The sequence below is a fragment of the Lepisosteus oculatus genome, chromosome 24 (genome assembly GCF_040954835.1).
Source record: "Lepisosteus oculatus isolate fLepOcu1 chromosome 24, fLepOcu1.hap2, whole genome shotgun sequence".
In the NCBI taxonomy this organism is placed as follows: domain Eukaryota; kingdom Metazoa; phylum Chordata; class Actinopteri; order Semionotiformes; family Lepisosteidae; genus Lepisosteus; species Lepisosteus oculatus.
In genome coordinates this window covers 15,595,337-15,620,500 of record NC_090719.1, presented here as the reverse complement: position 1 = coordinate 15,620,500, position 25,164 = coordinate 15,595,337, and the positions used below count along the sequence as shown (strand labels likewise).

Sequence of the window (25,164 nt, the reverse complement as noted above, 5' to 3'; positions counted from 1 at the left end):
CACACATTCCGTGGCAACAGCATTATCAGCTTGGAGTTCGATTTTGGCAGGGCTCGCTAAGCAGGTGTAAGTATGGTCAGTGCTGGTTTCGGACACCTTCAAGGACAACAAAGCTTAGTGGACCAGTAGGTGAAGCTCCTCCCTCTGGACCTGTTTCCAAAAACCCATTATGGTAACTGAGCACAATGTGCTGTGGGAGGTACTGTCCTTGAGATGAGATTTTAACCCAAAGACCTGACTTTTTGGTTATTAAACAGTGATCCCATATCACTGTTCTTAAGATTAGAGGGGTTAAACCCCGATGTTTTGTCTGGTTTTGTATAATATGGCAAATCCCTCACTTCTCAATGTGATCTGCTGTCTAATAATGTCCCATGAGTCAGCCAGGTGGGTCCTGCACTTCACTTCCAGAGCACTGGAGGCTGAAATGGATCCCTTCCTACAGGAAGTGCTCTGGGATCCTTTTGGATGAAAAACTGTATAAATGCAATTGTTTATTATTATTATTATTGCTTTTTGTTCTTTTACTACGTTAACAATTAATCTCCATCCATTTTTCAAGACTGATATCTTCCTGAATTTTAAAGAAAAGAAAAAGGATTTCATTTTATAATTAAACCTGGAGAAAAGCATTTGGAATGCTACCCACAAGGTTATTTCACGTCATTAAGATTTAAAACAGCACCACAATATTTTGTGTTATGGAACAAAGACAAAACACTTTCAAAGCATGTATTGCTGGAAGGTCTTTTAGAAGGCTGTTGTAATGTAATCCCATGTAATTATTAATCGTTAGGCCTGCAATTTAAATCGCAAATCAGACCAATGAAAGGTCTGTTTTAATTTTCACAGGCTACAATGAGGCACCTAAATTTCTTAACTGAAGTCATTGAAATGATGGGTTCTTCAGCGTGGTGCCGTAAAAAAGTGAATTGGAAAATAGAAAAAATACAAATGATAAATTTAATCCACAAATTGCTGAGATTATTTTTTTCAGATTGAAAATAAATCTGTTAATCTCCCAAATGAAAGGGATTAATGTGCTTCCTGAAGCTTTTTAAGAACTGGCTGGACTTCTTTCACTCTGTCCCCAAAATTATTACCAATGAATAAGATTTCAGTGCAGCAGAGCTTTCAAAGTTAAAGTCAAGCTGTACTGTGATGACTAGACTCACATTGCCCCCTACTGGGTGAAAACAAAAAGAGCACTGCATTGCATTAGCATTTCTAGAACAAGGGTAGATTAATGAGTTAATTATTAGAATTTTATCTGATGGGCTTTGGGCAGCATGGTGGCGCAGTGGTCAGCATTGCCATCTCACAGCGCTGGGACCCCTGGGTTCAATTCCAAACCTGGGGTACTATCTGCGTGGGTTTCCTTCCATAGTCTAAAGACATACTGGTAGGTTAATTGGTTTCTGGGATAGCTGGCCTGGTGTGGGTGTGTGTATTTGTCTTCTTCTTCCCTGTGATGCACTGGCATCCTGATGAGGGTGTACCCCATCTGTGGCTTGCTGGGATAGGCTGCAGCTCCCCTCTGACCCTGAATTGGAAAAACAGTTAGAAAATGGATGGATGGCTGATGGGCTTTGATATTTGAAAATATTTTTTATTTCACCCAAATAATATTTCAAAGTACTGAAAGTAGATTTGATCTTGAAGAACAGAAACTTCTACTTTCAGCACTTTGAAATATTACTTTATTTTAGCTGAAAGTTTCAAGTCTACAAATTTTGGTAGATAACCTAAACGTGATTTATATCCTGGCATATGCATTTGCACATAACAGTGGTACTGCTGTATTTAAATTTCTTTTACAAGAGTGATTGAATTTTCCCACCCTTTCTCCATTGATTTAACTACAAAACTTTAAAAGTTTTTACAAAAAAAACATGTATTGTCAAATGTATTTTCAAACAGAAACATCCTGAACGAAATGAAGCACCTTGAATCTCACAGGAAAAAGGGAAATAGCCTCAACCCTAAATGTATTTTTTTTCAAAGTGCTGAATTAGCTCCATACTAGCTAGTAAAACAGCGTTTTCTGGTGTTAATGTTGAGCAGTCTGCTTTCTAACCCTGTTTGGTCTTCTGTCTCAGGTGTCTGTCAGTGTACAGACAACACTACAGGCCCGGCCTGCGACAGTTGCTTGCACGGTTTCTATGGGAACCCTCTGATTGGCAGCTCCAGTGACTGCCAGCCTTGTCCTTGTCCCAGCCAGTCTGGCTGCACGCAGATCCCTGCCACACAGGAAGTGGTGTGTACGGAGTGCCCACCGGGGCAGAGGGGTAAGACATCCATACTCAGTTCTTACATGGGAAGAGTCCAACGGTCTCTGATATACTCTGTGCTTTTGTTTACTTTTCTGTTTTTTGCTGCACAACAGTCCTGCTTGCATGTACTATTCCCACCAAGGGAACTGACTCTCATTCCCTGTGCTGCTGAAAGGTGTCTTCAGGGTCTTCAAGGTCTTTTTACAGTATGTGAGAGCTGCTCGCCCAAGTGCAGGTCTTGGGTCTGACTGTGGGCCCTGCAGGGGAAAGAGGTTTGCAGAATTCAAGCTCTCCGCCCGTCTCCCTCCTCACCTCGGCAGCAATGATTTCTCGTCTAGCAGACCGGCTCTACCTACTGTGATCCTGTCCCTGTTACATCCTACCTTTCAACACAGGAAGTATGAAACGCTTACACTTCTAGAGCGCGTTACTGGACACGCCACTCAAAGCGCTTTACAGGCCATGGGGATCCCCTCCACCCCCACCAGTGTGCAGCCCCACCTGGATGATGCTCCAGTCCGCTCCCCACACACCAGCGCTCAGTCGGGAGGAGAGCAGAGTGATGAAGCCGGTTCCAGTAGCTTCCTTGTAGGGAAGTGAAGCCGGTGGCTGCCCTGTCCCTTCTGAGCTCAACCCCGTCTCGAATCTGCCTCGTGCTGCAGGGAGGCGATGCGAGCTCTGCGACGACGGTTTCTACGGCGACCCGCTGGGGGCCTACGGGCACGCGAGGCGCTGCCTGCCCTGCGAGTGCCACGGCAATGTGGACCCCAACGCCGTGGGCGTGTGCGACCCCGTGGCCGGGCGCTGCCTCAAGTGCTTACATCACGCCGAGGGGGACCACTGCGAGCGCTGTCGGGAGGGTTACTACGGCAACGCGCAGGCCGCGCATCCTGGCGACAAGTGCAAACGTAGGTGTCTCTGTGAAAGACTGCATCTGGTTACAATCAAGAGGAATATCGGTACCTTGAAGCTCGTTTAGCGTGTATTCATATTTTTATGAGTGACATCAATTTTAGTCTAAAGTAAAACTGTTTTTTGCAGCTACACAGTATACACGCATTTAGAGAGTAGATTAGCAAATCAATACTGTTAGGTTTCCTCTTGAAGCAGAAATGTTTAAAGCAGCCTTTTGATGCTGACACAGAAGAGCCGACAGCAACTATAAATTGCTGTAGAGGATAAAATTATTGTCAGCGCTCAGAACGTCCTCATCTCAGATGTGCAGCCTGCAGTCTGTTAATCTTACTGAGAATTCTATATCCTGCTGTTATTTGATGGAAGACACTGAACAATTACTCGATTCCTCTTGCAAACCCCAGCTTTTCATTTCGGTTCTGTTATGTAAGGAGCTGCTTCAGAGATTGTTAATCTTGCAGCTCACAAAATAAGACATAGAGGCAAAGATGCGTAATAGCGCTGAAACATCCACTTTCCATCTTCCAGCAAAGACTTAAATGAGGAGGGTGTGCTGACAAGTTTGATTTATAATCTTGCACCCAATAGAAATAACGAGGTTATGAGGGAGAGTTTCTGGATCTAAATTGTGTAGGCTTTCCAATCTATAAAAGCGTTATTAACAAGGCTCCGTGCAAATTTGCAAATCTCTCACCTGTCGCCCGCTCTCCAGCTTGCAGCTGCAGCCCTGCCGGCTCCCTGGGGTCACCGCCTGGCTGCGACCCCCAGACTGGCCAGTGCCCATGCCTGAGCCGCGTGACTGGACGAGACTGCAGCCGCTGTGACACAGGCTCCTTCAACCTTCAGCCTGGGGCCGGCTGTGAGAGGTGGGGAACCACAGCCCCAGAACGGCACGCTCCACACGCCTCGTCGCCCACTTTCAATAACCACTGGCGCAGAGCCTGGGAGAAGTGCTTGAAGGATTCCGCTGTTCCGATAATTGGTTTAATTAGGTTAGAGGCTGGACAAAACAAAAAGCAGAAGACCCCTGTGGTCTTGAGGAATAGGTTTCTACCTTTTTTCTGTATACTATTAAAATAACAGGGGACAAGGGTGCATATAAAAGCAAGACGAAAGACTCGGTCTGGGAATTTTTTTCTCCAGAAACTGCAATCGGCACATTAGCCTTTGGTGTGCGCTTCTATCTCTGCTTAGGAATGTCAAAAAATAAAAGCTCTTTCTCCTTGAAGAGCAGTGGTGGGCCTGTGTGGGGAGCCTGCATCTAATGCTGCTATTGTCAAAAGAACAAGTCAGACATAAGAAAGGTTAGAAACAACGGGAGGCTATTCAACCCACCCGAATGATGCCGTAGTTAGTAGCTAATTGATCCAAGCAGCTCATCCAGCTGTTTCTAGAGGAAGCCAGGTTATCAGCTGCTCTAGTGCCTTCCCTCCAGGGTGAACTTCTCTGCTGTTCATGTGCAGGTGTGAGTGCAGTCCTGTGGGTGCTGTGTCCCCGGCCTGTCACCCCGTGTCAGGGCGCTGCACATGTCGCCCTGGGGTGGAAGGAGCCAGGTGTGACTCCTGCCGGGATGGGTTCTTTGGCTTCTCCTCCAGGGGCTGCAGAGGTGAGCAATCCCCTCTCCTCTCCCAGGACCCCTCATCGGTCCCATCCCTCTCGGATCGCATCCCCCGAGACTCACGTCTCTCATTGAGTTTCATTGCAGAAAATCTAATGCTTGGACTTTGGTATAAGCAAACCCTTTGGCAACGACTGTCTGATTTGTTTTTCCTGAAATAAGGAATGCTTAGTGCCCTACTTCTTTTACCTCATGTATCATGTGAGAGGAAAGGCTTTTAAATGCCCACAATGTGATGGAATTCTTGGAAGACTTGGGAGTCGGTTTTAGGGTGGCCTATATTTTCAGTACAAGCACTAGATGAAAAAAACATCATGGAGCACACGTAAAAGACTCAGAAAACCCCAGCCATTCCAGAGCTGCAGTGCCCTAATTAATGTTCAGTGGAAAATTAAATGAATTTAAGAAATGCCATGTAGCAGCTCCTAATGTGACAGCACCTGTTCTCTCCCCCAGCTTGCAACTGTGACCCCATGGGCTCTGTCACCATGCAGTGCCACGGTAACGGGACATGTGTGTGCCGAGAGGGCTTTGTAGGATACAAGTGTGACCAATGTGAGCTCAATTACTTCCACAACAGGGGCTCACACCAGTGTGAGGAGTGCCCTGCGTGCTACAGTCTTGTGAGGGATGAGGTAAACGTTTTTATTTAAAACACTACTGCAGTTAGTTTTCAGTGTTTTCAGTGGAGGTTTCTCTAGTAGCTGGAATCCCATTTTGTGTTTTGATTTAATGAAAGTGTTTCAAACTGTTTCAAGGACTGACAGCAACTTTAAAACAAACCATACAAACCATGGAGAAGACCATACACGCTTGTTTGGCTGCTAATAACTTTAGGAAAAGAAATCTCCTCTTGAGATACCCCTTTAAGTCAGTTTCATCTTGGATGGATAATTTGTTCCAGACTCACAAAACAGAAGTGCCTTACATCTTCAATCCTATAGTACAGTAGACTGTATGTAAAGTTCTTCTTCATTTCCACCTAAGCCACCTAAGGACTTTATCTATAAAAATTGAACAAATCTTTTCTTACACGCTAGACCAATTTGGAGCAGCAGTTTTAGGTCTTCAGTGCAAAGCAGGACAAACCCTCACCCCTGACCTGCCCACCCCTTGAGCCACCCAGTCAAATAAAGGTCAAATAAAGCAAATTATTAGTTCAATTAAGGCATTGATTCAGTAATTGAGCGCTCAGTCGGTATAAGAACCAAATGACCTTTAAGTCCAGGAATTTAGTCCAGTAATTGTACTCTACAAATTCTACAGATCTCACACAATTGTATGCGTGTTTTATTCCAAGGCTGCCAAACTTAAGGAAACTCTGCAGGCTTTAGAGAATCTGCTGGAGAGGTATGACTGTCGCTACCGCAGAGGACCTGAATACTACCCAATACAGAGAGAGCATTCCTGGACAAACTCCCTGGAGGGGCTGCTAGCAATGCAAGGTGACAGTCCTGTGCGCCTCTATAGAGATTCCTCTGTACAACTTGTCTCCGACACAGAACAGAGCTTGTCTTTTATTTTACTGGTAAAATTAAAATAAATATCTCTCCTTTCAGTCAACAGAGCAGTTGCCTATTAATGCAGGTTTCTTCAGTGCCAGAAGACCTGCCCTGCTGTTACTTGAATGGCAAAATTAAATATATATATTTTAAGTTAACAATCATCATGGGTGGTATTTGAGAAGGAGACTGGGTTTTTTTCAGTTCTTTGTGAGTGTTAAGTACATTTTGTTGTAAAATTAATGGAATTTTTCAGTAAAGGGAAGGTTATAATCAGACTGTTAGTGAAATTAAACAGTTATGCTTGATCAATATTTGGACACTCCTTTCATTATATGAAACCCACTATTATTTATTTATGATAAGTAGTAATTTACCTGAGGTTTAAGAACCATGTCCATTTCAGGCTGCCACCAAGCTGAAAACAAAACACAGCAAAAGAGAACAGCTGTGTGTTTTGATGACTGGGGGCAGTTTTTCCCATTTCCCTGTAGTGCCTCTTATCTTCTTGTAGATGAACTCTTTTAATTTCAATATCTCCTTGGATTTTGAACCAAGTGCACTTGATAAAGCAATTCGGTGTTTCCCTCTCTGTACTTATCTTATCCAATTTCCATGTGGATACTTTTACACTTTAAGAAGGATAAATAAACCATCATCAACATAACCATTTAGCCATGCATGTCATCTGAGAGCCTGACATTTACAGTCATCCTTTTAAGTCTCAAAATCTGCTCAGCAGTAATGAAGGCAAGCCCTCCCCTTTAAAGCTCCATTATTCCCACTGTCATCCTCTGCTTCTTAAAAGCTCATCCCTGCAGACAGTTCTCAGCAATCATATTCTTTAACAGATGGCTCTACGTCTACTGCAGAAAGGCAATGGCCAAGCAAATAATATGCAACACGCTGAAGTGATACCAAAGGAAACAGGCCTTGGTAAGACAAATGGTTGTTCCTCTTGCTCTGTTTACAGATGCCAGGGACGCCTTTGTGAATGAGTTTGCTCAGCTGGAGAGATCTGCAGAGCAAGTGCAGAAGAGACTCGGTACCGTAAGCCTGATATTGAACTGCAGCAGCCAGGAGACGGATAAGCCATGCAGTGCCCTGTCAGACACCACGTCCCTCATGAGCACAGCTCAGAGACAGCTGCAGCAAGCAAAGCAGATGCTGGGCACTATGGTAGGGCAGGAGCTGGCAGAATTGTGATTTATGCTCAAAAATAGAAAAGTAAATGGTCAGTAGCAATAGTTACATATATTGTTGAAATATTTTTTTTTCTGCTTGTATATGTATACAAACATATTTACTTTAGAATATATATGGACTAGTATATTCAAATTGTTCAGAACCCCATATCAGTGTGTTTTGAGAGACACAATCATCTTTCTCGTTAGCAAGTCTCCATTTTTAAAATATTCATACCTGTTCAACTCCAGGCTACAGAGCCTCAGGCAAAGAAATGAAATCCCGGCACAACCAGCAGCAGATGGAAAAACATGCATATTAAATGTTGGTTCAATTTCTGTTTAGAAAAACTCAAATAATATTTCTCAAATATTCAAAGATGAGCTGTTTTAGAATGAAACTGGCTTTATTAAGTGTCTTTCCTATTTCTGTATTTCTGTTTTAGTCTCCATCCATAGTACATTTTTATTGATGTTGAAAAAGCGTAAGAGCGGAGCTGCAGAGCTTGTCACAGACCTTCTGTTCTTGGCTCAGTATTTTTCACAATTACTGCTGTAATTTAACAGATTTAAACCAAGCCTGCACTTGTTTCTAATTAGCAACTTTAACACCTCTCCTCAATACCAAAATGTGGTGTCAGCACTGAGAAAATATTCAACAGGGCTTAATTAGAGGCTTCGAACCCATTGACACAAAAGAAAGAAATTCTTCCCAGACTTGATTGTCTTTGTGATTGTGTTTTCAAGGTCATTCCTGTTGAAATGCCAACTGGGCCCAACCAATGGACAGCTCTGGTAAATGAATCACAGGTCCTTGCACTAAGGTAAATGATATAAAATGCTTTAAATAAGATAAGATCACTTTATTAGCCATATACAATTTCCTGCATTAGGAATTTGTCTTTTCACATGCCCCAGCTTGCTCTCCATGAGACACACAGACAGGGAGAGAAGCTGGGGGTCAGAGCGCAGGGTCAGCCATTCATATGGTGCCCCTGGAGCAGCTGGGGTTAAGGGCCTTGCTCAGGGGCCCAATGGAGTAGGATTTCTCTGCCGGCCATGGGATTTGAACCAGCAACCTTCCAGCCACAGGTGCAGATCCTTAGGCACAGTGCCACCACTCCGCCCAAGAAGGTTAAAGAAGATTTAGTAAACCCCAGTTTTGTAATGACCATTTATTAGTGAGTTTGTGCGACAACTCGGCGCTCACACTTTCAACTGCGGTCACACTGAAAAGTGCTGGACACCACAGACCTTTATTGGCCAGCTGCGGACCACCCACAGGGGACCTCTGGTCTCGTTCAGTAGCTAGCACAGTCCAGATCAGAACCAGACACCCCGAGACAACCTCAGAACCTCAGGTCGAGGCCTATACTGGCTGTCCTTCACATTCAGATACATCCCAGTCCAACCACAGCAGCCATCACTTAAAGTCACGTTTTTAAGCATTGTGCTGTGCCTGCAACAAACCATCTAACTTTTCTCTTCTCAGTCAAATGGAAGTGGCAGGTTTGATTGAATCGGCAGCAAAAGGGGCTTTTATGGCATCAGATCAGACCTTTTCTCTGCTCCTGACTTTCCTGGAGGAAAATTCCACCGAGGCCTACATTAGGACCCTGACCGAGCAGTAAGTATAGTGAAAGCTGCTCTGAATGATGGGTGAGAATGATGGATCTGGCAAAAGGGATGTTTTTCATGCACTAATAATTTTGAATGCTAAAGTTCTACAGGCTCTCAATTTGATATAATAAATGTGAACTAAGATTGCACGCAGTCCTTTTGTTACTCTAACACACTGCTGTGAAGTGAAGCGTGTCATTTTTACAGATAGCTAATTTTCTTCAAAACCTTACAGGCTTGCATGTGCCCGCAATCTACAAGAAAATGCCAACACGGATCTTTGTTCACTTACAGTGAATAAAAAATCCAGTCTGAATGTAATCATTCACGCACATATACTGTACAAACACATCTGAAAAAACAGCTGAGGTACAATCTTTCTGTAACTGCGGTTTGATCAGGGATTTATGGGTGACAGTTTGGGCCCTGATTCCCATCAATACCCCCGCGTGGGTGTGTGTAAGATTCAGAAACAGGGGATCCATTAACAAATTCACAGTCAATGGAGACAGATACCTGTACTTTTTTGATGTTTTGACCAGGGATACAGTGCTGGAAATAATTATGGCAACAGAACAAAATGACAATACGGTATATTGAACATTCCACATTTTAATTTAATAGCTATAATGTCACTGCCTGCCAAGCAGTCTACTCGTCTATCAGACTTCACTTCAAGGTTTTTCTACAGCAAAAGAGGGAGTGACAGGGAAGGAAACATCACATAACAAATCAAGGTTTTAACTAATGAAGGCAGCTCCTAAAATTTCACCCACTGCCTTATATAAGCGTCTTGAAACTGAGAACAGAAATAGTTGAGGAAGAAGTCCCACACTCCCAAAATCGATGTCAAGATTCTCAGTGTAAGTCATATACATGACAGATGATGATACCGCCGAGATCTTGAGAATAATGTTCCTGCAAGTACAAGTACTCATATTTCTTTAAACACAGTAAGATACACATTAGCACAAAATGATCAGTTTACTTCATCATTTGTGTTTATTTATTATCCTCAGCAAAGATTTTTGGGCAGCTACACAGTAGCTGTGCTGATGTGTAACTTACTGTCTTTTGAACTAACACCTATTTAAAATCACTGGAATATCTAATATCACACAGGGAATTTAAAATGGACTAATTTCAAAAGTGACTTTTGAAGTTCAATAATTTAGGATTTAAGTTCTTCGGTAGTATTTTCTAGTTATTGTTCTCATATGCAGTACATGGACAACTGAGGTATTAATTGAAGTAGTATTAGGTCCGTGTCATTAGTATTCACAAAATATTTGTACATTACATGACAGTGGTAAAAGTGAATGCAATGAACTTACAGACTGTTTTTTCTGCTAGGTACTTACAAATGCATCAATCAAAATATAATTTAACAATCTCAGTGAATGAGACTTTAACAGAAGCCAAGAAAACTCATATTTCAGTACGAAGGACAAATGCTGAGATTACAGATGCCTTCCTCAAGTTCACTACATTCCAGAAAGAACTGATGTCAGAGCCTAATTTCAATGTGACTGACTTGCAAGCAGAGGTAACATTCAAAGATATTACATATAGATAAAGATATAACTTTACTTTTAGGTCTTACCACAACACTCTTGTGACTTCAACAATTGAATCCACCTTCAATTGAAGGTCACAGAAAACCATCAGTTTGTTTTACTGATATCATTTGTGACTGGGACTCTTTTCTATATTGATGGTTTTTCTGTGAACTGCAGTGAATTACAGTATAGCTAAAGGGTTAAATAATATAAAATTATATGGATGTTTTAATACACATTTTTCTTCATTATGCTCTGTAATGTATACAGTACTTTAATTGCATGCAGTGTAATTATTATTTGTATTCTTGTATCTATGAAACTAATACAAATATTTACCACTAACTATTAATAAAATGTTCTTGGCAATTCAAATGAATTTTATCTGGTTTTAATAGGAAATTCTTGCAGTGGTTCTGAGTAACAAAACTGCAGAATCAGACAAATTAATTCAGTCAAAAGATGAGCAGATCAGTAAAATACTGCTGGAGTTGCAGCCACACCTGGAGTCCATTGAGAAGGATATGGAGACCATCCAACATTATGATCAGGTAATTAATGAGCTCTTTTTGTTCCAGTGAAGTCCCGCATTTAGCTTATGAGTGCCATGCTAAATCTGTTAAATAAGCAGGCATTTCTCATTAAGTAGGTCATAAAAGCTGTACTCTACATCACTTTGCATGCAGTACTCCAGTCTGTTGCTGAGCCCTGATTGTTCAAGGTGTAAATCCCTGAAGTTAAATCGAATCCTGTAGATTTTGACAAGACTAGGAAAAATTCTGGGGCGTACTGTACAGTATTTTGTGGAATGCTCTCTAAAGAGGTGCATGTAGAAACAGCGTCTGGAAAAATGTACCTGGTCCTGTTAATGAAGCTGTTAGAGAACCCCAGCTACTTCAAGAAACAGCTGGATGCATTCCTCAGATCAATAAGTTAATTGCAGTCAAACAAGCTACTAGACTTAATGACCTCCTCTAATTTCCTATATTAAGGTGTTCACAGTTCAGGAGTGCTGCATTTCATCTTTCTTTAGTCTTGTCTTTTTCTGTTCCTTTCTCATTTACACACAGCTAACACCTCGTGCAACAGAATCCAAATCAGTTGCCCTTTCCTCGGTTGTGAAGGGGAAAGAGGTCGAGGCAGAAGCCAGTGCTTTACTGAAGGAGTTAGAAGGTAATTTTGAATAATGTGGAAAAATGATTTACTGTAATTGTGATTGAGTGTTGTCATTACTGTTACAAGATACTAGGAAAACACAGATAGTTGATACTGATGCATCATGAATACTGTTTTATTCTCATGGCTTTATCAAGAAACTGATTCTCCGTTTTGAGTTCAGGGAAACTAGTCTAATCTTGATTTTTTCTGCGAAGTGATGAAGAAGTCCTGGCCTCGAAAGACTGCTCAGACTAAAGCATCGATGAAGAAAGCAAAAATAGTAAAAGAAAAGATATTGGAAGATTCTAAGAAAAAAACAAAACAGGGAGAGAGGATGTTAAGATATGCTGTGGACAACTCTACACTGGCAAATTCCACAGCCAGGGAGGCACAGGGTATTGCCAGTGAAGCTTCAAAGGTGAGCTAAAACCCCTTTGTGATACAGACCTCCAGAGCCACATTCTGTCTGGAATGTTCTCCCCTTAAACATTTTGTTACATCTCTGCTGCAGAACATAGCAGGTCTTAAATTGCAGCCAGCCCCCTTGGCATTAAAATATAAACAATCAATTTATTTTCTCTCTTTAATAAATTAAGCTTTTTATTATCTAAATGTTAAAAAAGCAGTTAGTCTGGTTTCATTTCACTTTTCTTGTATTTCTGCTTTATACCAATTGAATGTGGAAACACCACTCATCTTTCACAGTGCAGAGCTCTGGTCACACAATGCTCCTCTGACCTGCCCACACGCTGAGCTATTCTCACTTTGACATGGTACAAGCTCCGCAGTGATGTACAGCTGATTCAGTGCTGATTGGAGGAGAGGCGCCTCCACCACTGCCATCACATCACATAGCCTGCAGGGGGCGCTGTCTCACCTGGCCACCCGATCTCACCTCCCTGCTGTGCTGCTCTGCTCTTAGGGGAATTTCAGGACTGGAATGCTCATTACTATTTACATCATGCTTTTTGGAGAGGTGTTAGAAAGCGCTGAGTGATTAATACATAAAACTGAAGAATTAGCTACAAGAGCGTGTTAATTAATTAGCCTTTACAGAGAAGAATTGAAAGAAACTGGTTCACCTGGAAGTACCCAAAGGGGAATTCATGGTGTGTAGCTGTGTTTTCAGGTTTCATTTGTAATTAAAATCACAATCTTACCTTGATTGCTTAATGAGAATAACCTGATAGCTAATGCACAAGAAAAACAATGCATTAACACTCCCTTGACAGATCAGTTATCAACTAGTAAACCTCCTCTGCACAGTCAAATCATTATACTGTAGACAGTTAAAGAACCAAGGACCTTGAACCATTTGTTAGTCTTTATTATAAGATAAACCAGAACAGGATTGTTTTTCTACTGCTGTGGTTGTGTTAGTGGTTTCATACACACAACAAATATATACAGTACATATGCTTGCTGTTGCTGACAAGGTACTGACCCCCCTCTGGTTCATGTTAAATGCAACGAGTGCTGGAGTTATCTGGTCTCAGGTGGGATATTTTGTCTTTGTAGCTGAAAGAGCCAAGACAGCATTCCTACAGATGGGGAGCTCAGCTGCTGGGGAGTTATTCTCTGTACAATTCTGCAAAGCGCTTCCTTGATCATTACAGACACGGCTACGCTCGTGCACAATGTACGTGGAGTTCATATCAGTGTGAAACCCTGAGCACACTTTTTAGACTGCGATGTGCAGAGCGCCAAAATAAACAGATCGTAACAATCATTCATCAACAAGTGGAGGGACTCCTGCAAGGTGGTACTCCTCTGTATTGTACAGCCTTGCTTTTGTCTTCCCCCTAGACAGACACTGTTGCTTAAAAGAGACCTGAACCCAATGGCAAGGAAGTGCAGGCCATTTTATATCTATATTGTATATTTTCACCAGCAGATATATACATTTTTATATTGATATTCACACCTTTTTTAATACTTTCTCAATCCAGGTTGCAAAGGATACTCTCTCCCAAACCAGAAAAGCCCAAAATGAATCACTTCTATTGAACTCTACAGTTGATGCGGTACTTCACGAGCTGGCAGACCAGGAGGGCAGAACCTCACAGCTGAAGAGAGAGATAGGGGAAATGGAAGAGGTAATCATGACTGCTAAATTGCTGCCGTCATTCCAACACTTGGTATTTCAAAAAACATTTTCACACTCCATTGATCAGGAGCAGATGTATGCTAAGATGCCTGCAAGGTAATAGGCTTGATACTGAAAACAGATATGCCGTGCTGCTCATAAGTAATGAAGAATCAGGTACAGCACTTCTTTTAAGAATGCGTAATGAGGGCATTGCCACTCGTATCATCAGGTCCTCCATACTGCCATCTACTGGATTTATTCTGCAATAACTCACTGAAAAATTGTAACCATTTAGATAGAATGCTCTTCATCCAGGAATGTGAAGAAATAATAAAACAACCTTTGAAGTGTGAAGTTTAGGTTCTGATTACGCTTTTGATGATTACCCAGAAGGGCTCACCAAATCGGTAACAATACAGGAATTTAACTACGTTCCTGACATCTGTTTTCTAAACTCTCCTCAGATAGCAAACACAGTGGATGGTATGAAGGAGAATATTCAAACTGCAAAGCATGCCCTAGAGAGTTACTCACTGATGTTGAGTGAGCTTCTTCAGGAGATAGGTAAGAACCATTTAGATCTTTTTACTTAGCAATAGAGATTCTGGGGTCCTAACTCAGTCCTAAATCCCTTTCGTGCCTTTGCTACTTGGAAATATTGAGAATGTAGTGAAATACATTTAGGCTTCAATTTGAAAAAACATCAATTTACAGTAAATGAAAGTAAAGTGAAGCATTTTCAATACTATACTATAAGAAAAAATGTTTCCACTTATGAAGTACAAATTTATAAAATATTAAAGAACAGTTAAATTCTAAGTATTTCACAGCCTACTGGCACATGTAGCAAGAGAATACAGTTTCAGTGGTGTTGAGCAAACTGACTGCAAGATGGGGCACATGGTGCTATGCAGATTAAATTCCTTTCTGGTAGTGACAGGGATAGACTGGTGCCCATTTAAGCATGTGTATGAATAGAAGCAAGCTGGTCAACAGTACACTGGCACTGCAGCTGTCCCCTTTAAAGAACTGCTGATAGCAGTCACCAGTTCCTTTCATTTTCACCTCCGTTTTGCAACTTTCTTTAAAAAACTTTGTTGTTTTCCTGGTAAACAGACGAAGACAAGGCAAATGAAAGGTATGACAGCCTATTGAATGAAACCCGCTCCCAGCTGGGCGTCCTGAGACGGGGCTTGGAGAGCACGAGTTTGGATCTGAAAATACAGGGGCTTCGCGCCGCGGCCCAGGAGCAGGAATCCCAGCTGGAGGAAGTCCGCAAGAACATCGAAGACATTCTGGAGGAGAAAAGGGGTTTAGAGGACATTATCCTCAATCTGCCAGAGGGGTGCACGGACAGGCCAAAGACTGGAGATCTGTGAGCTGAAGCAGGCTGAGCACTTTTTCCAAGAGCAAGAACTGATGGCGAAACAGCACACTGGAAGAGCTCTCCACAACAGCACCTGGAACACGACACTTTTCAGTGCTTCACCTCTTTTGTCTTGTAACTGAAACAGATCTGCAGCACAGGCCTGTATTCACTGCAGTCGGTGGCGTCGCCCACAGTTTCCTTCACACCCACGCAAGGCGGGAGGCTCACACAAATACGGCAGCATCCTTTCAATACCAGCGCTTCAATCCTGCTCCAATTCTCTGAAGAAGAAAAAGGACCGAATGCGAGAATTTAAAAGTTTTTATTGATCTCCTTTGTATGTGTTCTCTGTCTCTGGGATGACATATTGAAGGAATGCTTGATGTAAAAAGAATTGTATTGATTTCCTTATCTTACCTTTTATAGTATTCCTCACCGAGTCTTTAAAGTTTGATGCACATAAGTTAGACGGACTTCAAAACAGCTCCAACAAACTACAATTATACTAGTGTGAAGTCTGATATTCAGCAGTACCTTATCTAGAGTCCTCATTAAGAACTTAACTCATTTTCTTCAGCATATTTTAATTAAAGAGCAGCTCTTTTGTGCTCTTTCACAGCACTGCTACTCAGCCTGGTTTTTCTTTTGTTCTTTTCGGTTCTCAACCTCATACATCGTGTTATCAGATGTAAAATGATGCCAGTTCTGTGCAGAACAGTCAATGAAATGTAATGGAAGAGTAACTGCTGACTAATGGACTTATGTTTTTTTTGCCATTCCTTTGCTAGATACATTTCTGTGGCAAGGTTAAAATTGCCCACAGTTGACACATTCTTAAGTTCCCCAGAAATTAATTTCAGGCTGATCCTCAGTTAATGAAGTTTTACCCATGGTTATTGGGTCAAAAGGCTAATCTTAAACTTAGCGTGGAACACTCAAGAAATACGTGGCAGAAATAAAAATAATGAAAAGGAGCATTCTCATGACTTGCAAAGCTCATTACGGAATGAAAAAAATACTAGTTTTTTGGGGGTTTTGATTAGAGAAACGTTATTTCTTTCTTTGACACTCGAGATGAGATTAAATCAGAGCTATCACATACTGTATTACAGCTTGGTGTTGGGTGGGTGACTGTGTCTCTGTGTTTCACTAACAGGAATGTGACTAAACTTACCATGCAAGTAGAGTGTATTTTACAGTGCTGTCCCCATTAGCAGGGCTATATTATTAAGAAAGGAAAAATATCCACTGGAAATAATAAGAAAATAAAATAATTTTGGCTGAACAGCTAAATTGATGTTCCCAGCTTGTTTCATCACTCTTTGGAAACAGTGTGTAGAAATGTGACATAATACAGTATATTTCTATTTTCTCCTGGAAACTTCAGAAACTGATATAGAATTATTACAATGAAAATGTAAAGGATGATGTAATGAGGTGTCTGAGGTAGGAAAAGTAGCTGTATTGCTGAAATATGGTTTATTACCCACATTTTTGCAAAGAACTATATATCAATGTTTTATGAATAGAGGTTTAACTTTCATTCCCTTTCATCTTAAAGATCACCGAGAAGGAAGGTAACATTAATTAAGTGAACAAATACACATTTCATTGAATTATTCTATGTACAGTATTTAAAATCTTTCTTTAAACATGAAATTGTTGGCATGCGAAAGCAGAAAGGAACACAGTAATGGAAGATTGCAGCTGTAGGACTGAGATCGGCTGGATAGCAGGTCAACAACACATTAGCTAGATGTTTCAAAGCAGATCTCTGCCTATGCTAACCAGGGAAGAAGCTAATCAAGGGGATTTTCAGTGCTGTTTATTTTGTAATCCATGTTATTAATTTTTTTTATTCCCTGAATCCTGTCCAATAACAAGCATTCTTTTTAGCCAAGGGTGAATGTCTGTCTGCTCCTGTTTTTGTCTAAGCATCTGCTTTCAATACTGCATGTCAGTTTACATTTCTGTCTACTCTGTTTACACAGTATAAATATCTGATTAAAAGAAGTACTGGGTGCTTAGAAACATATGTGATGGATTCAGACAACTGCATCATGAAAGCTGTATTGTGGAGCAATGACAATTATTATAGATGCTTACAGAATGATGGAGAACTATTTCTCCTGGGACAAAGTCAGTACTCATCAGAGGGAAACTACATTCCAGGTGTCCACTGGAAAATGGATTCTAGACATCAGAGAGAGAAATGTGCCAATTCTGTGTCCTTTATTGTACATATTATCCCACTTGCACGCGTACTGACTTTCTCTTCCCCCCTGTGTACAGTTTTTACAATGCATTGCTCTTTAAAGCCACCTATCTTCACAACCATCCTGTATATTAGTCTCTGTGCCTGCCAGTTTAGTCTTCCTTCTCAGACTCTTTGGAGGTGAAGTATCCCAGAACAGAATTCCCAGTCCAAAGACCGGCTCCCACCATTCCAAACCAAATGTGTGCTTTCGTCCAGGCGGACGTGGTTGTCTGGGTATAAACCATGAAGAGGAGCAAAACCAGAGTTCCCTAGAAACAAAGGAGGAACGTACGATATGATAAGTAACATCCCGAGATGTCTGGTCAAAGATGGTATATAAATCTATTATTCTGATTAGTTAGGAGTAGTAGCAGTATTGTACCTTACACATAAAAGGTAATATCATTAGTAAAAGTGAAAAATATGACAATCCTTCCACACATTTTCGGGGCCGCGTGGGAGCCGGAGCCTATCCAAGCAAGTGCCAGGCGCAAGATGGGGTACACCCTGATGATATGCCAGTCCATCACAGAGCACACACAGACACAGACACCCACACACACTCACACCAGGGCCAGTTTTCCAGAAACCAGTTAACCTCCCAGCATATCTTTGGACTGTGGGAGAAAACCAGAGCACCAAGGGAAACCCATACAAACATGGGAAGACCATAAAGACTCCACACAGACAGCACCCCAGGAATCGAACCCAGCGCTGCAAGGCTGCACTGCTAGCCCCTGAGCCACCCACGTGCATTATTATGATCTTATGATAACAGGAAGGTCAGTCAATCAAAGCTCACTGGTTTCTTCTTACATTACAGGGTGGAGCTGAGTTCTGGAACCCAACCTCGTGTCTTTAAAACATATTCAATGCTTTTAGAATTCAGTGCAGAAAAAAAAGTGTTTTCTAACACGATGTGCAAAATCTGCTTTTTAACAAGTTGCCTACTCTGCCTCTCACTTTCGTCTTGTTGAACTGCGTTATAAATAACTCAGTCCGATACTTCAGAATTGAGTCATTCGGCGACACGGCCTATGCAGTGGAACTTGGGTTTGAATTTACTCATGGGTATCTATAAGTACCTGAGCTTTGCAGCCCAAAAGAATGTTAACCAAGCTGAACCAGAGCACCAGCTCCTTGGTATGGGAACTGTAATGCCCCAGAATACTGGACTGCAGTGTAAGAGACTCTTTCAATCCTGCGAGCCCATTCACACAAATGCCAGAGGTTAAATTCCTTCAACCTGTCCTCTGTGTATTTAATAGAGTTAACAGGAAGGAAATATACAGTACACTCAGGTAGAAAGAATGGTTGTTTTTTATATATTAGACTAAACCAAAAATGGAAGGTAGTCAGAGCTTCTAAGCAACACACAAAAAGTAATTAAAATTGCAAGGCACCACTCCTGACAGATTCAATTTCCTTTGTCAGAAGGTTATTTAAACATATGAAGACACGCGGTGCTTTCTCAGATGACATGATATTCAGGGAAATATTTCTTTTTTTTTTCACACAACAAAATTCTTGTTAGCTTTTTTTTTTAATTTAACAAATCTGCGAGCACAAGATCATGAACATGTTCTTCCTGGGAGTAAAAACACATTTGGCTTTTCTATTAACCCATTATTGTTCCGGTACATCCAAGGAATAGACAAAATCAAATGTGCAGAGACTGCACCCATTTCCTGCGATGATCCAAATAAATAAAGAAAGCCTGTATTTGTTTAAAAAAGTGTCTGCACACAACGGAAAAAATATTTACAACAATTTAAAATATCAAATAGTCAAGTAGGTAGTTTTCACAGTTAAAGAAATTTAGGATATGTGCTTATAACACAGTTATCCACAGAAGTGCACAAAATATCTTTTTTTTTACATACCACAGTCCGGCCCACGAACACAGAGGTCTTGTCCTTGTCGCTCCTGAAGCCCAGCGCGGTTAAGGACACAAAGCTGTCCCCTACCATCATGGCACCAAACGCTCGGGTCAAGTGAAGGTGAAGCTCATCTTCAGGGCCACTGGTCTGGACAAGCAGAGAGCGTTGTGATGGGCCTGGTCACTCACACCATCTCACACACACAAAAAAAAAAACTTTCAAAGGCCTTTGCAGATGAACAGGGCGGCGTGGGTTGAAGAGACTTTACCTGGAAGCCGAGAAGCCAGTCAGGATAGGCCAGCCACAGCAGGCCGAACACAAAGGTAGCGAGAAAATCCACTTGCAGGAACAGGAAGCCATGGTCGCCAAAGGACTTACTCAGGTCCAGCAAGCCCTTCACCTGACTCCTGCCGAGAAGCAGGTGAGCCGCGCTCCCCAGGATAAAGAAACAGTACACCGCGATGTCCAGCAGGGGGGGCTGCGAGAGTTCCCCGAAGGGAAAACAACAAACGTTTATTTGCCATTTTCAAAGTGGCTGACATTAAATTGGTGGCAAAGTTTAAATCTTAAAATGAGTATGATCGCTCGTGCTTTTAAGGCTTCTTTGTAACGCATAAGATGAACCTACGGAACTAAATAAAACTTCCTGTCATTGTTCAAGACTTCCAGAGCTCGAGTCCCTCAGTGTAATCGCTCAACACGGAGCCGCCCTGAAGCGTGAAATGAAAACAGGTGTCTAATGCAATTTCCGACTTCTTGTCTCAGTTCTGAACATTAAAGAACTGTATTTTATTCCAGTAATAAGCTAACACTAACACATCAGCCTCTCCTGACTCTAATAATAAAAATGATGCCACTGAAATATAACATACCTGGTCTCCAAATACTCTGGCTGTAAAATTTCCATAGCAGACATTCAGTAAAAGAGCGAGGAATGCCTAAAGTTGAAAGTGTTAAAGCAGAGGTTTAGAAAAATACTCAAGTAACAATTATGCAAATAACTGCAGTATGTTTGTAAGAAGATAAGATACATTTTTTTACAAATGTGTCTCTAACTTAAATCTACAGTTAACATCAGTCGATTAATCTGTCTTTAATTATCAAAGCTGCTGCAAGAGGAAGAAAGCCGTTACAATTAAATCTAATACAAGAGTGAAAGCCTGCATCTTCTAAATCTGCACTTCGTTGTGCAATACGACGAGAGTCCAACAAGGGCAAGCCCAGATAAGCAAAAACACAACCCTCGAGTGATTTAATTATATTCTGGACACGGGGGTCTGCAGAACGCGCCTTAGTCCAATAAGATATTGCTTGATTTCAAAGTTCTGTGTTGTGTTTTGTTGTGTTTTTCCACCTCCCACACAGCACACACTGTACGTACAATGAGCCTGGAGGCGGAGTGGGAGGCCAGTGCCAGCGGGTCCCTGCTTCTTCGGAAGAGCAGCAGCTTGAGGTAACTGGCCAGCCACACACAGCCCAGCGACCTGGTCATGTGATAGTGTACGCCGTCCGCACGGTGGGGTACTCCCTGCAAAGGAAAGAGTACAGTATATGCAGTGCAATTAACATCACAAGAACCCAGAATTAATGAGTCTCACAACGCTTAAAAGAGCTAGAGCGTGAACTATTTCACTGCACGTCGCTATGTATAAAAGCATTAGTCGCATTAATTAGTAATAATTACTAACCAACAAAAACCAAACCGCAGGTGGTAACGATTAAGTTTAAACTAAAAGGGTGGGAGACTGTGTGCTGTTAAGCACTGTAAGGTGCAAATATTTGGCTCTTTAATTCGCTGTGTTCCAAAAATGTGCATTTATTATTAATTAAAATCGCACTCTACTTTTGTGTTGCGTGTGGGTGTTCGTGGATTTAGTTGGGAGGAAACGTGCTCAGAGAAACGCGCAAAGAGCTATTCAACATTGATTCTGTGTACTGTAAAACCTACAGTATGCAAGGTCCTTATTATGATTCAAAGAAGTTAAAGATTAGCAACAGCACAGATTCGAACCACGTCCTGGTTTAAATATTATTCTTGAAGCTTTTAGCAGCCTGCGGAGTAAACTTGCTAAAATAATTTGCTGAGAAACTTCATTATCATGTTTACTTTTACAAAATTGTCGTTGACTCGCACCTTCAAGCAGAAAGTTCTCTAGCTATTATTCTGCTACAGCACATTTATGTGCATTTTATTGTATTTGAAGGAATAGATACGGATTGTTCACCTCGTTCTGCATAACGTCGTAAAACATTATACAATATTTCATATAATTCACATATGCATGTGACTTTCAATATATCAGTACTACTACGGATATAATTGTCTGCAGGCAAGTACACAAAATCCTTGCACAAAGGTACAGTGCTTGAAATGCCTTTACTCTTTTCTCATTGTTCACTCCGATTTTACAAGAGTTGTAAAAGTAAGTACAGAATATGTTATATTTACCTGGAAATCAAAAACTTTCTGTGGAAAAAACAAATATGCAGTACTGAGGACAAAACCTCCAGCAAGTTCAGCAGAAATCAACGTGCTTTCCATGTTTCTGAAATAATCGTGGAGGACTGTAAGCTATCACACTCTTATGTCCCCTGTACTGTTTATATACTGTACAGTATATTCCACAAACGTCACACGTAGCAAACTATTCGTTATACAAGTTGGTTGTATAACCATTACTGCACCTTTTCAAGTAATACACAGGGAAACCCGATATGTGCACTTCCTTTCTACCAATCGGAGTTTGGAAACTGGGTCCCATTTGCTTAACTGTTGTCTTGTGTAACCCATTCATTACACGATTTGAAGTTTTTTTTTTTGTATTTCCAGTAACTCCGTAGACAATACATATAGGCTAAATATAATAGACATATGTATAGTATATGCGGAAAAAAAAAACAGTACAGTTACGTTTCTTTCGACTTGATTTTACCCTGTTATAAAAGATTTCTTCAACTGTTTAAACCTTGCTTAGCTTTGAAAACCCGATTTGTTTTTTAACATTTGTAATTGGCTTCCTCAGAAACTTATAGGTTGTATATCTACTGTAGCATTTGTTATTTGTATGTACATTGATATATTATATTTTGCTTTTGATTATAGTTGAATGGAATTTTCCCTTGTTTAAAAATAAATAGATGTTTTATTCCACATGGAACTATACCAAAACAAAAATATAAATTTAATCATGAACAGACATACACGGATAGGCTAGTGTCTCAAAAGCTTTAGAACTTGCACTGACACATTTTGGAATTGGCTATAATTGGATATGTTTCTTCATTAAGAATTTCATTAATTGAACAGGAATTGTATTAACAAACTAAAATACACTAGCGAATACCATGTGGATGTGCTTTTAAAACCTTAAACAGGAGGCACTTCTTTATGCAAAGGGTTGTGGGAGTTTGGAACAAGCTGCCCTGCCATTCAAGAAACAAAAAGCTGAAGGAGAATCTTTCAAGGAAGGGCAGGAGGAGATCCTCAAACTATCAGACGAGTAGATGGACTGTAGATGGACTGACCCCTTCTGATTTATAGCCATTCATATGTCCTTCCTCTCAATTCCACTGTCATACAGATCTCTTATGAGATAACCGGAACAAAAATAAGATGTGAAAATGTCATGGGCAACCCAACAGGTGATAAGGAATGTGATTAAGGTAAAGGAGAAATGTTTGATAAGTTAGGGACCATCACTAATTAGAAAACTCAAGACTCACTGTTTGAAACCCTGTTCTGCATCATTTTCTGCACAGAGGTCACCCGGCAAGTGATTTCAGCCCCAGATCTATGTCCACCACGTCAAAGGAGATGTCTCCAGAGGACATGGCATGACGGGTTCAATTCAATTCAACTTATTTTTACATAGCACCTTTCACAACAAGGATGCCCCAAGGCACTTAACAACGCAAGCGACAACATACACGTTGTGAATACAGAACAGAAAAGACCAGAAGACAACAGAGGAGAGGAACCAAAAACTTCTTAGCAAGGAGAAAAAATACCACTGAGGGCCAAGGTCAACTGGTCAATTATACAATTAAAAAAAAGGAAAAAAATAAAGGAAAAAATGATGATGGATTGAGGTAAGAGTTGCATTTTAAAAAGCCTTTGCTCAGTAAGGAAAAGTCAGAGCTCCTAGAATGAGAACTAAACCATAAATTAATGGATCAAAGGAGCATAGTGGGTGGGACTAGAGAAACAATGGGTGTTTTTCCCCTGGTCGCGCACGTGCAGAGACATGAGGAAAAAGCACAGGTCATATTTATGCAAGAACAATATCATTCCATTCTTCTGCATTATGAAATTATGTGAAAGGTCTCTTTTTTCAAAACAGTACAGCCAGGCTCAAACTCAATGCACTGTCAGCGAGAGGACAAACAGGTCCTGCAACTGTAATGGAATGGTCTCGGCAGGTGGGTGAAAACAGGAATTTTGAGGTCTGTGCAGGAAGTAGGGGGTTTAACTGAAGTACAGAATGCACATGCACACAGTAGGGGCACATGTATGAGCTGCCAGAGAAAGAATGAAGGGGTACTGTGAGACCCAGACAGACAGCAGAGACAAGTATCTCTGGGTGTCAAGACATTAGCCAGAGAGGTCAGGCAAGCTAGGAGATTAGTAAATATGGGCCTCACCCCCTTACCTATCTTAGAAAAAAACAATAGCTATAGCAGGATCTCAGGTAAACAAGAATTGCATATATGAAGCAGAAATGCCTGCAATGAAGCAACAGTCCCCTTCATTAGTGCTCTGTCTTGAATTTTAATCCTGTATGCCTGAGCCCTGGTCCTGGAGGAACCCTGCGTCCCCTGGTTTTCCGATCCACTGAGCTTTTAATCAATCAGGCTAATTGATCCTTAGCTGAAGGCTTTTTTCATGTATTAAGAAGCTGGATAGTATAGCCAATTTCTGTGTTGCACGTCAATTATCTGCAGCACACAGAATCTCATTTTATCGTGAGTGTTTGGGTATAGTTGCACCCATCTGTTTGTGTTCATTCATGATTGGTCACCTAAGGGACCAGTTAATAGGCAAGCCAAAGAGAGAATGAATACAGATGTATTTGCAGCAACATATCTCTCTCTTTTTGAGAGAAACACAAGGATCAAGCAGCAGGGTGTTCAATTCCACAGCACAGCTAGCCTCGATGATTCAGATCTCAGCTGGAATAAAACACAGAAGACACAGGGGGACTCAGAACAAGGCTAGAAACCAGCACTCTTATCTATTACATTATTTTTCCTTATCTTCATTGTATGGAGGTGAGGTAAGGTGATGACACTACTCTCTTAGGGCTCATCACATACAAGAATGAAGCAGCTGAATTAGTTGGGCAGTGTTACCTAAATAACCTGAAACTAAATATCAGTAAAACAAAAGAATTGTGATGGACGTTAGGGAAAGCACTCTCACCACTGTCCATCAACGGTCACGCTGTAGAGGTGGACAGTTTAAGTTCCTGGGCACCACCCTCTCCAGAACTCTAAAATGGGATGTCAACGCATCCACTGTGGTCAAGAAAGCTCACCAGAGGCTGTTGTTTTTGCACGGCTTATTGGTATTTTATCTGGACTCTTTTGTCCATTTTAGATTTTAACTGGAATATTTGCATTGTATGAGCTCGCCAAACCAAATTCCATGCAGCCAGCGTTATGGTCATAAAGTCTTGAACTTGAACTGTTCTCAGCAGACATTTTGTTCCACTCTCCAGGCTGCCCATAGGTTTATCCTGGG

General features: G+C 41.2%; 2 protein-coding genes across 2 annotated transcripts in view; one reads left to right on the top strand and one right to left on the bottom strand.

The window, feature by feature from the left end:
* The window catches only part of lamc3 (laminin, gamma 3), a 78,472-nt gene extending 61,285 nt beyond the window's left edge, over positions 1-17,187 (top strand). Inside the window, exons 13-28 of the mRNA XM_006640787.3 lie at positions 2,100-2,288; positions 2,936-3,181; positions 3,901-4,054; positions 4,652-4,794; positions 5,263-5,441; positions 6,107-6,251; positions 7,282-7,487; positions 8,240-8,316; positions 8,985-9,119; positions 10,466-10,658; positions 11,070-11,222; positions 11,742-11,844; positions 12,045-12,247; positions 13,779-13,925; positions 14,383-14,482; positions 15,035-17,187. Of these exons, the coding sequence (XP_006640850.3) occupies positions 2,100-2,288; positions 2,936-3,181; positions 3,901-4,054; positions 4,652-4,794; positions 5,263-5,441; positions 6,107-6,251; positions 7,282-7,487; positions 8,240-8,316; positions 8,985-9,119; positions 10,466-10,658; positions 11,070-11,222; positions 11,742-11,844; positions 12,045-12,247; positions 13,779-13,925; positions 14,383-14,482; positions 15,035-15,297 (2,636 nt within the window). The 3' untranslated portion in view covers positions 15,298-17,187. The remainder of the gene's footprint in view (positions 1-2,099; positions 2,289-2,935; positions 3,182-3,900; positions 4,055-4,651; positions 4,795-5,262; positions 5,442-6,106; positions 6,252-7,281; positions 7,488-8,239; positions 8,317-8,984; positions 9,120-10,465; positions 10,659-11,069; positions 11,223-11,741; positions 11,845-12,044; positions 12,248-13,778; positions 13,926-14,382; positions 14,483-15,034) is intronic.
* Positions 17,188-17,500: 313 nt separating this feature from the next.
* Positions 17,501-22,094, bottom strand: LOC107079889 (uncharacterized). The gene is made up of 6 exons (XM_015367243.2): positions 21,874-22,094; positions 20,806-20,952; positions 20,297-20,362; positions 19,693-19,902; positions 19,428-19,571; positions 17,501-17,813 (listed from the first exon to the last, which is right to left on the bottom strand). Exons 1-6 carry the CDS (start codon positions 21,964-21,966, stop codon positions 17,655-17,657), a joined length of 819 nt encoding a protein of 272 aa, XP_015222729.1. The 5' UTR covers positions 21,967-22,094; the 3' UTR covers positions 17,501-17,654.
* Between the last annotated feature and the right edge of the window lie 3,070 nt (positions 22,095-25,164).

Excerpts from the sequence above, each read along its gene's own strand:
- LOC107079889 (XM_015367243.2), bottom strand. The coding sequence starts at position 21,966 with ATGGAAAGCACGTTGATTTCTGCTGAACTTGCTGGAGGTTTTGTCCTC. Across the intron at positions 20,363-20,805 it reads ACTCCGCCTCCAGGCTCATT|GCATTCCTCGCTCTTTTACT; the intron begins GTACGTACAGTG and ends TTTCAACTTTAG. Across the intron at positions 17,814-19,427 it reads TGTTCGTGGGCCGGACTGTG|GGAACTCTGGTTTTGCTCCT; the intron begins GTATGTAAAAAA and ends CTTTGTTTCTAG.